Source organism: Morus notabilis, unplaced genomic scaffold, assembly GCF_000414095.1.
Source record: "Morus notabilis unplaced genomic scaffold, ASM41409v2 Scaffold339, whole genome shotgun sequence".
NCBI lineage: Eukaryota > Viridiplantae > Streptophyta > Magnoliopsida > Rosales > Moraceae > Morus > Morus notabilis.
Window position 1 is genome coordinate 11,163 of NW_010359379.1, and position 16,890 is coordinate 28,052.

Consider the following 16,890-nt stretch of genomic DNA (forward strand, 5'->3'; position numbering starts at 1 on the left):
AAAACATTTTCAAAACGGCATTTGACGTAATAAAGAAAAAAAAATGAAAATAAAAACGATTTTTTAGTTTAGTGTAAAATGAGAGAGAAATGAAAAACGATTTTTAGTCGTTTTTCATTTTTTGATTTCATTTTCTCCTCTCTCGAGCAGGGAGAGAGATATATATATTAATGAATTTTTTTATACTGAAAACAATCTCTAGATAAAACTACCAAATGTATTTTCAAAAATAATTTCTGTTTGAGATTGAAAACGTTTTTATTTTCATTTTCATACAAAAAAATAAAATCATTTTGGAACGAGTTCCAAATGCACATTTTGTGTATTTGTAATGAAAATTGACAAAAATATTTTATCTTTAGATAGAAATGTCTCTTTATACATCACTTGTTAATGGGAAAATACCACACGAATAGAGATGCAACTATGGCCTTGGCCCAAACCCATCTTGATACAATGGTCGGCTTGGTCAGTACAGCTCGTCACTATTCAAGATACGGTCCAGTCCATCAATATTGGTGGACTAGGATGAGTTAGCATATCTCAACCCATGGATTGGCCCAGCACGACCCACAAAAATTACTGACTAAGCCGAGTTTAGACGTGTTATCTAGGCTCATAATGAGTTAGGTCGTCCCGAACCATACAAGGCCCATTTTGACGCAATTTTAATATATATATAAAATATTTTTTTATTAGTATTTATTATATACATTTATTACATAATATAATATATATTAAATTATATTAATTGTGGATGAAAATGGCCTTAGAACTTTCAACTTCATACTATATTCTTTTTTTAATGAGGCAGTCTAAAACTTCTTTTTATATCTTCATCAAGTATAAAGATTTTTATACTTGTTAAGTTGTCTAGAAATTCAAAAATAAATGGTCAAACTACATGTCAAGATGGGCCAGTGATAGGCTAAGACAACTCTACCCATCATGACTCGTAGATGGGCTCAAATGGGGCTGGCCCGATCCCAGTTCATGGCATGGTTAGCTCAGCCCATGGCCTGGCTAGGCTAGGGTTAGTTTTACATGGCCGACCCGTCCAATTCACGTATTCCTAATGAGAATGGGTTGTGTCGGGTCGGGTTGATCCATTATTGCATTTCTATACGCGAATTTGTATAATCCTGTGTGAAATCTTAAAACATTTACCGACCCTTAATTTCAAGACAATATTCAAACAGTCATAAAAAATTTTCCACGACATTAGTTAAAAAGTCATAGCTTCAAATTTGCTCAAAATAGTTTATGAACCCCATATATAAGATATTTGTTTGTCCAATATAAGCATACTTGTAAATTTCATAATGACACCAACATTTTTCTTTTTTCTTTTTTTTTTTTTTAAGAAAAGAATTCCAACCTTCTGCATTTTCAAAAGAAAAAAATGGATTTTGTTGAATACCTTAATCTTAGTAGCTAAACCCGACCCATTAGTTCATGGAGGTAGGTCCTCTAGTTTTCTGAAGAAATCATAGAAAAGAGACGTATTGCATATTCTCTAGTTTTCATGAACGTCGTTGCTCTCTCTACCTTCTTGTTTTCGCCATATTCTTTGATAGTCAATTTGATGGTGTGGAAGTTCTAGAGATATATATTGACAAGTCATTAAAGAGACTAAGGCCCCGTTTATTTCACCGATTCGAGTTTAAAATTTGAGTTTTGTTACAATAAAAAGCTCCAAGAAACAGTCACATTTAACTTTTTTACTACAATAAAAAGCTCTCACATAAAGTCACATTTTAACTCCAATTAAAAACTCGAATTAGCGAACTAAATAGGCCCTAAACCCATGAATTTTGACGATCCAATTTTTCTAGAAGGATAGGAGTATGGTCATGACTCATGACAATGACATTCATGTAAATGATCAACATAGATCTGGTGTTTCTGATCGTGCTGACTAGACCGTAATAGATTACAAAATTAAAATACACGTGATCCTCATCATAGTTTTTTTTTTTTTTTTTAATTGAATTTGTATTTGAATTTGAATTTGAAGTATGACGGGTTTGCATTGCTGAATGATAAGTTCATGATTTTTTTGGAAGCTTCACGAGCTACATTCACCTATGTAATTATGAAACAAAACTTTTGCTCGCAAGTTGGTGCTAAAAAAGAGTGGTGTTAAACTAAATCAAATCAAATTTACTGATTTTTACTTTTAGTTAGTTAATTCGGTCTATTTGGAAGTTTGATTTTTTTTTTATTATTAATTTGGCATGAGATTTTAGAAATTTTAAACTGATAAACTGATCAAACCGATCAAAATTCTTTTCTCATACTTCTTATTTTTCTTAATTCCAAGCCATCATCTGACACTAGTCAAATCCCTTTGTTTATCCTTATATTATTTATGTTCAAAAGTTATAACACCAGAAGTAGGAAAGATTAATAGTTAATCTTATAAAATTTACAAATTATAATTTCAAAAGATATCAGTTGTCGATACTACATAGTTAGTTTATTTCTTTCAAAAAGTAATAATTAGTTTATTTCTTTCAAAAAGTAATAAAAAGGAAATAAGCTTGCTACTTAAAATATAAGAAATTTGAGATTTCCACTTATTTACAAAACTTAAGGCCTTGATGACAATGACAACAAAAAGAGCTTACGACTTTACAAATGCAAAATGATAAGATTGATAATTTGACAGGCACGAATATGAATATGACCACCTCAGTTCCTCAGGCCAATTCGATTCAAGATGGTTCTTTTCGTTTCTTCTCTTTTCTTTACTTTTTTGGGCTTTAAATTTTACTCAGAGAAGCTTATCCGTTGCACTAGCTAACGTTCACACAAATGGGGCCGAATGTCAACAACTTAATCGTGATAAAGCAAAACCCAATCGCGTGATAACAAATTATCCCGGCAATAAATAAACAAATTAATTTATAGACTAATCATAGTTATTTCATGTTTTTAATTAAAATAGTTAATAATTTAACTTTTTTTTAACTATCCTCCACTCTAACAATTAATTAAATAGTTAACTATTTTAAAAAATGTATTTCACACTAACAAAATATAATTAAAAAGAGGTTATATATTTTATTTTTTTATTATTTTATTCTTTCAAACAGTAATAAATATACTAATTATTTTTTAAATTCAATAAAGTTAATATTTAAATACTCTATGTTTAAATAAAATAGGAACTAGTTCACCTAAAAGTTGCTAGTTAAAATAACTTTTTAACTAGTTCAACTAAAATTTAACTAAAATTTAGGAAATTTCGTGATGCTCTTAATCATATTAGTCATTTCATGTCTTTAGTCAAAATAAATAATGATTTTTTTAGTTAGAAAATATATTTTACACTAGACAAAAATAATTAGAAAGAAGGGCCAATCATTTAATTTTTCTATTATTTTATTCTATCAAACAGTAAGGATTTTCTTTAAATCTAATAAAAATATTTATATTTTAAATTCAATAAATATTAAAAAATAATTTATGCTTAGTAAATAGAGAGTATAGTTAAAGTAATTTACTTAAAAGTTATTAGTTAAAATAATAAAAAAGTTAATTTTAATTAAAATTTAGCTAAAATTTGAGGAGATGTTATGGAGATGCTCTTAGCATTCGTAATAAATAATGATAATATACCAAAAGAGGATTCGTTTCGAGTTATTTTTGCTGGTGTTTACATTCAGTTATCAGTTATCCTTGATAAATAACTAAATAATACAAAAAGGCAATCATCAAAGCTATCAAATTGCACATAAGCCCACCCGTCATACATTCAATTTTAAGCTCTTTTTTTTTTTTCCTTCATGTTTAAATCAATTATGAAAACAACTAAGGCCTAAAACAAAATTACAAAAGTAACCATTATTTTTCATCATCTTGTTATTTATATCATTAAGAAATATTCCAACAGAACATGAAACGAATTACGATAAAATATAAAAAATATGCTCTCATGAAAATTATTTTGTTAGCAATATAAACTATATTTTATCAGAATATTAATGACATGATAAATTTAAAATTGATTATAAAAATAAAAGTGTTAACGTTTTTTTAAAAAAATATACCTTGAGCTTACCAGAATCTAGGGGTGTAAGAAATGAGTCTAAACTCGACAAATCCGCCCGAGCCGACCTTACCCTACCCGAATATAGTGTTAAATTTTTTTTTTAATTTTTGCCAGTTATACATATGCTAAATCTGCATTGTGCGGGTCGAGTGGCGGGGTGGATTTGCTTGAACCCACAGAAGGCCAACCCGGCCGAATTATTTTCATACTTCACTTCAGTTTCTCACACCGCGTCGCTCAGTTCTCTCTTTCTTTCTTCTTATTTCTCAGATCTCACTCAGCACCGCTCTCTCATTCTTCTCCGCTCTCTCTTTCTTATCCGTTATCTTTCTTCTCTATTCTCAGATTCACCTTTCGGAGGTTCTCAGTTCTCAGCCACCAGCGATCTCGTCTGCAAAGAGCTCACCTCTTCCTGTCCCCTCTCTCAACAGGTTGGCATTTTGTTATTATTTTCAATTTTGATTCAATCAATTTGGACTCAGATGTGTCACCATTCGTTTTGTCGTTTTGATTTTGGATTTCGGGTTTAATTACAGTCGATGTTTTTAGCTTTTGTTGGTTACTCGTGTTTTGTTTCCAGACAGTCATTACTCTCTTTTTTGTTGGTTTATAGTTTTTTGTTTCCAGCCGCACTGTTTCAGGAAGGTCGAGGAAGAAGAGTGAAGACGCATTAAGAAGAAGGCATTTTCAGGCTAATTTATTTATTGAATGGAAGAGTTAAAGGAATTGTTTGATTGGAAATTGGTAGTAGTCCATGAAATGAAATCATCACATTTTTCTTTCTCAATAAGAGTATAAAAATTGAAATTTTCGGCCTCTTGTAACCCAGCAGGAGACCAGCGAAGTAACACACAGGCCTGCCCAATCAACTTCAGGCCCAAACCGACCAACCCACAAAACCGAGCCTACCCGAGGTAACCCGAAGGGTTATGGGTTTGTGGGCCAATATGTGTATTGCGGCCCAAATTTCTCTCACTCTGACTTGTGCGGCTCGGCCCAAAAGACAGGCCCAACTTGAGCCTACCCGGCCGAGTTACACCCCTACTAGAATCTACCCATGGGTTATAAAAGCATGAACAAGATAGACGACGCTGCATGTGTTGCGCAGCAAAAAGGGTAGCCAACAAAAAATGACAATATCTAGATACCTATTTCTCAAACTTGTTGGAAAACACTGCCTCTATTCAACCTAGTTGGTTTGAGTTAAGTCGCAGCAGTTAAGAGAGGAATTTTTTCTAGAGAGGGTATGAATGAAACCAATTGAACTAAAAGTTAAAAGGAAAATTTTCATATTGATAGCCTGTATTTTAGCATATCGTTTTTTAGTACTTTGTGTTTTTGATAATTTTGAATTAAATACTCTCTAACGTTTTAAGAAATCGTTTTTGAGTACTCGAGGTCTTTTTTACGATGTAAAATGTCATTTTTACCCTCATACTTAATTTTTCAAGAATTTATTTTTCTAAACATGTTAAAAAATTTAAAGTCCCATATGATTTCATTTTTTAAGAAAATTTTGCATTTTTTTTTTTTGGTTTCTAATCTGTTTAGGAATAAATTCTTGAGAAAATTAAGTATAAAAGCATCCTAAAAAAAAGGACTCGAGTACTAAAAAACGATGTCTTAAAAAGTTAGATACCAATTAAAAATTATAAAAGACAAAGGATGCTAAAAAACGATTATTACCCTTAAACAAAGAACACCAATATAAAACTTTCCCAAGTTACAACGCAATTATATTTTTTTCAAACTTTCCCTCTCCTTTTACCTTCCTACATCTAATTGTACGTTTTTAATTTTCTTCTCCCAAATCAACTAAAATTGTATTTGTAATAGAGTTTAATTTATTTTTTTTAAAGTTTAGAGTCGTAAAAATTAAAAATTTGCATAGTGGTGGTGTAATTAAATTTTACTTTATATGGGGTTTTAATTCAATAATGTCGAGATATTTAAAAATAAAAAAGTTGGGGTATAGCATAAATTGTTAAAAAAAAATACTAGGTAAATAGTGCAATTTGAAAAAATCTATAAATTTAAAAGTAGAATATGGGATGTAATTGAATTTATTTTTTAAAATATACAAGTTAACTATTGCAATTAAAACTCTTTTAAGGGGCCAAATCAGTGAGAATTTTGTTGTCAGAGGGTAAAACTTCAGGCGCCTTTGGGCCTGGGGTAACTGGCCTCGGGTCCAAGGTAGGTCCAGACCCTTTCAGTTTGAATGAGGTTCTCTCACAACAAATGAGCCCTACGTACTGAGATAACCCAACCAATCTGACAGAATTGAAGAGCATTTTTTTATTCGACAAGAAACAAATTGCTACGGAAATTCGACCAATATGTAAAGATTTCTAATCCGAAATTTGTTGGCATTTTATTATTAAAAAAATAGTATATTTTTTCTTTTCGTAATTATCACGGGACTTTTGGCTAGTTAAATTTGAATTACACTAACTTAGGTTTTCCGAGTCTGGATTATTTTGGGACTTTTGATTTATCTTGAATTTGTGCTTAATGCTGATTCCAGCTTCCCGTTAAATTCGAGTTTGATTGATTACTGGTTCCCAAGTTAATCTTAGAGCTATCAGTACTTAGTTTAATTTATCGGGGTAACTTTAATTTATTCGAGTGATGTTTTATTTATGCGTTTGATTCTAAAGTGATTGTGCATATTATATTAGGATATGAGTCGTGAGAGAAAATAAGAGTATTCCAGTCTTTGTTCCATAGCTCTCAGCCTGCTGCACTTGTGAATTTCAATATGAAGTAAATCCGCGGAGAGTACGAAGGGGATCGGAGGTAAGAAACAGAACTTAGAGTAAGTCAGCCGGACCAAAAACAAATCGTCGTAAGAGGAGACGTCCGACGTCGTAGGTTCGGTTAAGATTCAAAGCAAACTTGTAATCGGGGGGTGACATTGGATCGAAACTAAAATTTATGCACCATCTATAATCCAATCTAATCATGCATATATCCTTTGAAATATAGACAATCCAATCCAATTTACTGCTATTATCCAACCAATCCAATTCAATCTAATGGATGATTGCATTGAATTCAATTGAGCTTGGGCTTTCATGAATTTCTCCGAATAAAGAGAATTACAATGCTATCTTTTTAAGTATCTGACTTACTAAAAATACTCATTTTAAAAAATTCTTATCCCTTAACTAGTTATAATTTAAAAGGTAGAAATATATGAGCTAATTTTAAGAAGTAGAAATAAAAGGGACTCCATTTCAAGGGTATTTTTAAAAATTACCCCCAATTAAATGCTATAAAACTAACCCAAAATGACAAATTCACGCACTTTAAAGACATAAATTTAAGAGAATTGCTGAAATTACCTTAGAGTGCATGAGTCTAGATTTTTATCTTTTATTCTTGATTAATATCCTTTTAACTAATACAGTTATTTGGCTAAAAAAGTATTAATTAAGAGTAAGGAGTAAATGAAAGTGAAAATTGGAAGCTGAGGACCCCTGAATTCATGCATTTCACCTGAGACAATATTCACCCACACGTCTACTTAAACATCGGAGTATCCAGGTCAACAGGATTTTGAGCCAGTTATCAAATGTTATTCTATGATCCAAAAATAGTGTAACCGTGTAACTGTGCAAGGCAGCATGCAGATGGGCATCAATCTGATTTCACACATGTGATTACACTGACCCTAAGAGCCACGTTCAAAGAATAACGAGAATTCTATGGCAGGGTCTGAAAAATTATCCTGCTAATAAGACTCTTTTAAACTGTCAAATCTATATCAAATTTAAAAAAAAAAAAAATCAGAAAGCTCATACATAAATATCAGTCAAGATACTACTCTTTTAAACTGTCAAATCTATATCAAATTTAAAAAAAAAAAAAAATCAGAAAGCTCATACATAAATATCAGTCAAGATACTTGATTTGCCCTATGTTCAACGTCCTGTGACGTGACTGATTGTCGGTTCCGATTGTTAATGAAGGTCTAACGGACTCAGATTGATGTTCACTGAGAAACTACATTTGAAAAACTAGCTTTAGTGCGTATTCTTCTATAGTTTTCTCCTCCCAGAAATAGCATGGAAACTGCATATAACTTTATTTACACCAACCCTTAATGGAACTCTTTTCATAAAAGCTCATAAAATTATTTCAGGACTTGAATTCACACTAGCGAATCTACTTTTACTAGAGAAATATATATATATATATATATATATATTTTTTTTTTTTTTCATGACGAGTGACGTTAAGTATTCAAGTAGTCACTAAAAGTTAGTCAAAAACATCCGCGGGGGGATTTTATCATATGCCAAGTAAATAAACAACTATAACAACGAGATTACTTGTTAAAAAGAGAGAAAAAAAAAAAAAAAAAAAAACCAAGTTACAAAAAATTCACTCACTTCAAAATAAATGGACTGAGTTCTAATCTCAAAGACATTGGCATCTCAATCTATGTAAACTTATTTTGACCAAATGCCGTACCATGCCCCTAAACAACAGAAGAAGCTTGTACCCCTAAGGGCACCCTTTACATTTTAATTGAGGCAGTATTCTGCTTGGTTGAAACCGAGGTTGGAAAACTGGGATCTATCTTCAACCAGTTACTAAATCGGACCATTACTCGCATACTCAATTGTTTGAAAGAGCTAACTACTGTGACTAAATCCTTTAATCCAGGGTTCTTATATCTATAACCTAACATGCAGCATCCATAGAAGGAAGGGCTGAAGTTCACTTTAATAATAATTAAATAAAGAAAATAAAAGAAAGAAGAAGCATATAAATACTACACATTACGGCAACCAGAAATCTTTCTGTTTCTAGGTAAATTCTACATCAGAAGTCTTATTCCTTTTCAAAGGAAAAACCCGATCTTTATGTTCATTGTACACAAGAAAAATTTTAAACTTCGTTGATTAGCCTACTTGTTCTGTAATTCTCTGTGCACCCAGCAGAGAGTTTTTTATTTCTTTTCAACAGTATATTTACATAATAACTCTACATAATGATCTCAATGCACATTTCATTCGTGGCTTCACGAAAACAACTCTAGTAATATCTATATATACTGCCAAGAGAGCTTTTCTTTTTTTCTTTTTTTTTCTTTTCCTTTTTCATTTCGCTATTTCCTAGACCAAGGGGCACGGCACCCTGTATTCTGCTACTACAACTCACCATGACCTTAAGCACCCTACGGATTTCCCATCTGTCTTCCCTTGACTCTATAATAAAACTTGCACTCAAATTTTTTTCCTTGAAGAAAAAAACACTTATATTTAATCACTTCAGCTTACTTAGGATTATTGATTTTACCTCCCAGAAAAGAGTCGCTCCAAAATAATCCTAACCCACGTTCACAAAAAGATCTGGCACTGACAAGTAGTCAACATCAAGAGATTTTCTACCCAATCACAAATTTCTTTTTATGATTTATACAAGGATTTCCAGAATAGAGTTTATGCAGATTGCTTTATAACCCCTAAGCTGTTATCCAAGTGATTTTACATCCACAAGATTCAGGAATTCTGAGCAACTTAGCATGACAGCCCATAAAAATATAAAAGGATCAGAAGCAGTCACCAAGGTAATTTATTAACAGAATAACCTTGAGAGTGAGACTTTTGGTCGACAAATCCTATAGGTAACTACCATATTAAGAAACAGAAAATACAACTGGATCAAATCACTGTACAGGAGCAGATAATGGTTTATTAAGAAAGCAAAGTAGCTAGAGTTGAAATCTGACATAAATAAGATTTAAAAAGAAAATACAAGTACAGCTTAATTTAACAAAAGGCATTCTTACCACCTCTACAAGAATTTCTCTATGCTTGTGGTTAAAGTGGATTTCGGAACAGCACCAATAATTGAATCTTTCTTCTCACCATCCTTGAACATGATCACAGTTGGGATGCTTCGAATACCATACTCCGTAGCAATTGTGGGGCTATCATCTGTATTTACTTTGTAGAATTTAACCTTTCCAACATATTGCTTTGCCAAATCATCAACTATTGGGTGAATCATACGGCAAGGCCCGCACCACGGGGCCCAGAATTCAACAACGACGGGTAAATCAGAATCAAGGACAAGGGACTTCCATGATGCTTGGTTAACAGCAGCCACTGAGATTTTCAAAAAGAACATAGATATATCACTATGATGTGTTTCTTAGGCTATCAAGGAATTATAACTATCAACATAAAACACACATGACAAATACAATGTCAGGCACTGCCTTCACAAGTAACTTACAAATTTTCAATCTTAGTTGCTAAAAACCTCAAGTAAATAACTTGTCTCAATATTTTTACACTGCAAGTCGGACACTAGGATTTAGGAATATATACATACATAACTTCAATTCCTGAACCCATTTCAACAATAATCCTATGTAAATCTATGTTTTTGTGCCCTACTTCTTCAGCGTCAGTCCACTCAGATTGAATAATCAAGAAACAATTATCAGTTTGTTTTCTTTCTCTATCCTAGTTATGTTGAAAAAAAAAAAAAAAAACACACACACACACACACACACAACACAAACAAAATTAAAGCAATCATTTTTCGTTTTCTGAAATTTTCATCATTCTTTCATTTCGTTTCTCTGTTTAACTTTCCAAGAAAACAAACATCAACAGTTCAAAAAGATAAAGGACCGCAAAATAAACAACGAAAGTCGAAACTAAAAAAAGAGCAATTGTGAAGTAATCGTTGAAACATAAAGCGTCCGATACTGACCTTCAACGGCGGTTTCCTGAGCCTCGCACACGATAGCTCCACCACGACGACCGACTCTCGAACTCGGCCCAGAACTCACCGATCCTACAGACCGAGTCGAAAGACTCTGTGCAACCTTGAGGCCTCTGAACTGCGGCAATCCGAGGCGGGCGACGAGGGAAGAAGCCGAAGAGGTGGCCATCGGAGAGAGGCCACGGGAAGGCAGAGCGAAGCAGCGAGGAAGAGTGAGAGTCTCAAGCACGGTCGCCATTGCCGCAGAGTAAAGGAGCTCCGAAGAGGCCGATCTGAGAACTGAACTTCCGAGAGAGAGAGAGAGAGAGAGAGAGAGAGAGAGAGATGAATGGTGGGAGGTTTGTTTTGGATGATGATGAGTTGTGGCACGGGTGAGTCTAGAGTGGAGCTTCTGTTTTTCCTCTTGTCGATTTTGTACGGTTTGTCCAGTTACCAATGGATGGGAACCACGTCATCAATTAGGAAAAAATCTGCTCCCTTTTTTCTAATAAGAGAAGCTTTTCTCCCTCTGGACTACTCTAGGGTTAGCCCTTTTTTTTTTTTTTTTTTTTTTTGTGTTTTTTTAACATCAGGTTAAACGAGTAGGCCCGAAGTTTGTTATTGTTGGTTCAAACTCGGCTCAGCCTGGCCGGCCCTACCTTTCAGGTCGAGCTGGATTGAAGTTTTGAGTCTAAAAGCTTATCAGGATGAACGACCCAAAAAATCCTCTTTTTGAAGATTTTTTTTTTTTTTAAATACCTTATAAAATTTCAGATGGGATTAACCTAAAATTTTCATTATAGCCTCTGGGCATGTCGGATGTTCTGAACTTTCACCTCTAATTACTAGTAATTCATTTCTTATGGTCTTATTAGAGAAACTCTAATTTATTTTCATTTCTTAATTAGGAGGGAAAACCCGTTTAGGAAAAATAAAATCTTAAAACGCTGCTTCATAAACCTAAAACATAAAGAAAATATATATACTTTCACGATGTTACTTCAAAGATCTTATGGGCCATCAGATCATGAGTTATATGTGTTTTTTTTATTATTTATTAGGACTCGCCAACATACTGTTAGGTAAAGTTTTTTGTCTGTTAAATATGTATAAAATCACGTAAAAGTTAAAAAATACGTAGATCCAACTGTTAAAAAAACCTAACATATCAGTACGTCAGAAATACCAGTGAATCTCCCTTATATATATGTGTTTATATATATATATATTTGTTAATTTCTGTTTATAAAATAAAACATCCAACTTCTTTGTTAAAAACAACTTCTCATTTGATTAAACTTTCTTCTCCTCCACTCGTGTGTGGTTGTCTCTTAACAAGATTTTTATAAAAACTTTTATTTATATAACACGCCAAAAATTAATAAAAAAAAAAAAGTTTGAGTGTGTCCATTTGTTCCACTTGTGTGCAATTTGGATCCTAATTCATAAAAATCAGCAAAATATCTTAAATCACATAATCTCAATAGTATACTATATTCTGTTATATTATATCACCTACCAAATACAACCATCAAAACTTAATTGGTTGTAATAAGTCATAAGTGATTGCAACGGGCGGGACAGAGAATAATTTTATGTCCTCATTTTTCCATCTAATATAATTATGCATCCAAACATAATAAAAAATAATGAGAAATTCATTCTAAATTCAGTTTAAAGTTAAAAGGTTTCATAAAACAAACCATATGCTAGAAGTACGCAAACCAAAATACAGTAACAGAGCAACAAATGATTTTAACAAACAGAAAAGTCTCAAACATGAAGAATTATTAGGAACAGTATTTAGGATTTAGCTTTAACTATTCATCTGACGACTGAAGGTAAGAACTTTACTTACTCGTAACACTTTTTGTATGATAATTTTGTGTACTAACTTGCCTAATCAACTAAGTCGCTAAAGTAGCCTAAATGTTTAACTACGTAACATTTTATCATCGAGTTCTTAGTATGATGTACTTATATTTAATAACAGCATATTAAATTTGAGATTAAAGTAAAATGTAAATGTTGCAAGATTTCAAACAAAACATTCTATACTTCAATAAGATGTTCTAATGTTGACATAAAGATTTATTGTATACGAAGAAAGTTCTATAATATAGTATAAAAATATTTGATGACTAATATACAAATTTTTTTTTTCAATAAGAGATGAGAGAATTAAATTCGTCACCTTATAATAGAATCAGGTGTGAAAAGATTTTTTTTTTTTTTTAATTTTTATCTAGCCGGACCGGCTTTCTTGAAGCTTTCATTGAAGCTTTATCAAGTAACATGGTAAATCATAAGTGAAAAAGAATAGAAGTCCTATCCCTAACGCTAGTTACCTTAATAAATAATAATCATAAAAGTCCTTACCTCATCTGGAAGATGGAGGCACATGAAAAAGAAGATTTTAAGAAGAAGATGAGTTGATTTTTCTTGTTTTCTAGATTTTTCATGATGGTGGTTTTTTAATTATTTTATGCGGATGACATAATATCATTGGCTGACGAGACTGGCGGGCTGCTCGCTCACGAGTTGCAAGGGGTGGATGGCCGACAAAAGGGGCGCACAGCCTAACAAAGAATGAAGGGCTGGGATTCGAACAACATACGAGACTTCCATTGAAGCAATTCCTGTAGAACTTAATTGCAGTGGCTAGTGTATTTATGTTACTACTACGACAAGGTTTTGTCCTTAACGGATATAGGTTTTGTCCAAGATAATTTCTTGAACTCTAATACTACATCAATATTTGAATGTTACGCGAAAATCAGACAACCCATCAAATTAATGCTCTCTGTTGAGATCAATCTAGACGGTCATAAATGAGTGGAATTTTGAAACTCTAAAAAGAAGTTGTCCGGTCGTAAATACACCCTATAAAAATGTTAACGTCATGTATTATTATTAAAATAAAAAAAATAATAAAATTTACGTATTAAATAATTAATATATAAAATAATAAAAATTACATTTCTCGCAAATCCTATAATAGTATTATCATTAATTCATTACCTCCATAATGAATAGATAAAATTGGTCGTGAACCTCAAGTAAAACAAAAAAATCGAACTAAATATGATTTTTTTTCAAAAGAAAAAAGGTAGTACAAAAAATTCCAATTCTCATTCCAAAACAGCGGGTCAAACTTCCAAACCTCACCAACTGTGTCTGCTTCTGTCTCCTTTTCCTCTGTTTTTACTGAAAAAAGGGTCTCTTAAAAGCCGTTTTCTCTCTTCTTCTCCGCTTGTTTCCAAAACAAAAAAGTTCATCCGGATTTTCTGGGGATCGATCAGGGAATTCGAGGTTTGTCCATGAACACATTCATGGATGGAATTAAAACACAAAAATCAAAAGAAAAGCAACCCATGCAATTGCAAAAGGGACGGCCTTTAACACTCGTACGTGACGATTGTGACAAGATCAATACAAAGTCTGCTACAGAAGAGGCCGTGAAGTTGGCCGCCATAGCCATGAGCTTCAACGTACGGCTGAGATCATCCGACATGCCCCCCCACATGCAAGCGCATGCCCTGCGATGCACCAGATCCCTCCTCGACTCCAGTAATCCACCAGCAACAGTTGTTCCACCGACAACAAAAGCCAAAACTCGTCCGAACCCAACTCACATCGCGCGAGCTCTCAAAAAGGTATTCACTATTCAAGAATCAAAACTAAAAGCTTTAAAAATTCTTTTTTTTTTTTCTCAAAAAGGCACTGTGTGGTGGGAGCGTGTTTCGGATCGTTCGTGACTCACTCACCAGGTGGGTTCGTCTACTTCTCTCGGTTCTGCTCTTCAAAACAGAGGTCAAATTGGTCACTCAACTATAAAAAGAGTTTTATTTTTGTATGCGTTTAGAGTAAAATTCTTGTTTTGAATTATGATTAGTAAGTATTTTTTTTTAAAAAAAAAATATGTAAATTAAAAATAATTTTGAATCATAATTTTAAAATTATAAATAAGTTCACTTAAAAGTTCTTTTTTTTTTTCCTTTTTTTCTGGGTTTTTTTTCTTTTTTTCGGGGTTTTTTTTTCCTTTTTTTCTGGGTTTTTTTTTCATGGTTTGGTTTGAATGGTTTGGTGGTCAGGAGTTTGACTCGACGTACGGGCCAGCGTGGCACTGTGTGGTGGGAGCGAGTTTCGGATCGTTCATGACTCACTCACCAGGTGGGTTCGTCTACTTCTCCATTGACTCGCTCTCGGTTCTGCTCTTCAAAACAGAGGTCAAATTGGTCACTCAACTATAAAAAGAGTTTTATTTTTGTATATGTTTTGGTGACTTTACAGTTACTTTTTATGGTGTGTTAGGGTAAGAAAATACTTGATTTCTGTACTGTTTTAATTTTTATGAATATAAATATTGGTGAGGCCTTTTTATAGTGAGAAAGAAAGCGTGCCCGTCTGGTAAAAGACAAAAAGATCAGAAAACGTTTTGATTTGACTGAGAATTGGTATTGTGATCTCTGAGCCTGTTTATAAAGACACGCAAAGACCATAGATGAAGAATTGATTTCTGGATTTTTTTTTGTTGTTGAAAATATATTAGGTGCGTTTAGAATTGTTTTCAAAATGATTTTATTTTTTGAAGAAGAGTGACGGCCGGGAGGGTAGTCAGAGAAGAGAGCGGCGGCGGCGGGGGAGGGGGGAAAGTTGGAGAAGAGTGACGGCCGGGGGGGAACTGGCGCGCAGTTGCTGCCAAAAAGACAAAAACGTTTTTGTTTTTGTTTTCTAACACAAACTTCACCAAACGCGTTTTTCATTTCTGTTTTTAATTTTTTACTTCGAAAAACGTGAGAAAATGAAAATAAAAACGGTAACAAACATGCCCATTGATTTCTGGTTTTTGGTAGCTAACGTTTATAAATTGCATTTGGTAATTAGTGTTCATGTAGTAATTGATAATTATTACTACATGAACACTAATATTATCAAGGGACGTTTATAACTTGCATTATAAGTACTTAGTACTACCACTATGTCATAAAGTACGACTACTATATTATATAGGCGCTAATAAGCTTTTCTTCGGGATTGGAGTTAATAAATCAATCATGCTTTGCTTTTAGTTGCTCCAAAAGAAGTTGGGTATAATTGATACTTTTAGACCTTGTTCATTTTACCGATTCAAATTTTTAATTTTAAGTTTTTACAGTAAAAAGCTATCAGAAAATGTTTAATCTAACTTTTTTTGCTACAGTGAAAAGCTCTCAGAAAATGTCACATCTCAACTCGATGTGCAGACGCCGACTGGATGAGCGACGGTGGGCGTTCTCCCGCGTATTCTTCGGCTGGAGAAGAGAGAGAAGGAAAAAAAAACTGAAATCCGTTTTCAGAAAATGAAAACGTATTTTTTTCATTTTCAGTTTTTCACAAAAAGACAAAAACATTTTTGTTTTTGTTTTCTAACACAAACTTCGCCAAACGCGTTTTTCATTTCTGTTTTCAATTTTTTGCTTCGAAAAACGTGAAAAAATAAAAATAAAAACGGTAACAAACATGCCCATTGATTTCTAGTTTTTGGTAGCTAACGTTTATAAATTGCATTTGGTAATTAGTGTTCATGTAGTAATTGATAATTATTACTACATGAACACTAATATTATCAAGGGACGTTTATAACTTGCATTATAAGTACTTAGTACTACCACTATGTCATAAAGTACGACTACTATATTATATAGGCGCTAATAAGCTTTTCTTCGGGATTGGAGTTAATAAATCAATCATGCTTTGCTTTTAGTTGCTCCAAAAGAAGTTGGGTATAATTGATTAACTCTTAGGTCTTGTTCATTTTACCGATTTAAATTTTTAGTTCTAAGTTTTTATAGTAAAAAGTTATTAAAAAATGTCTAATCTAACTTTTTTTGCTACAGTGAAAAGCTCTTAGAAAATGTCACATCTCAACTCGAATTCGCAAAGTGAACGAGGTCTAGAAAGTTTAAATCTTTGTTAAATCAATTACACCCAACTTGAATTACATTTCGAGGTTTACACCCGACCCGTTCCATTTGCATCCTTATTTTATGTGTTCAAATATAAAATTAATATTGGTTCACGTCTTTGCACAACTTAAATCGCAATTTAAATTTTTTTATTAT

At 32.8% G+C, this 16,890-nt stretch overlaps 2 protein-coding genes across 2 annotated transcripts; one reads left to right on the forward strand and one right to left on the reverse strand.

Moving 5' to 3' along the window:
* Window positions 1-9,607: 9,607 nt before the first annotated feature.
* On the reverse strand, window positions 9,608-11,180 carry LOC21386474 (thioredoxin). The gene is made up of 2 exons (XM_010094207.2): window positions 10,796-11,180; window positions 9,608-10,179 (listed from the first exon to the last, which is right to left on the reverse strand). Exons 1-2 carry the CDS (start codon window positions 11,043-11,045, stop codon window positions 9,866-9,868), a joined length of 564 nt encoding a protein of 187 aa, XP_010092509.1. The 5' UTR covers window positions 11,046-11,180; the 3' UTR covers window positions 9,608-9,865.
* A 2,760-nt stretch (window positions 11,181-13,940) lies between these two features.
* Window positions 13,941-15,197, forward strand: LOC21386475 (dynein light chain, cytoplasmic). The gene is made up of 2 exons (XM_010094208.2): window positions 13,941-14,442; window positions 14,881-15,197. The coding sequence occupies exons 1-2, from the start codon at window positions 14,107-14,109 to the stop codon at window positions 15,037-15,039; spliced, it is 495 nt and encodes a 164-aa protein (XP_010092510.2). The 5' UTR covers window positions 13,941-14,106; the 3' UTR covers window positions 15,040-15,197.
* Window positions 15,198-16,890: the final 1,693 nt, after the last annotated feature.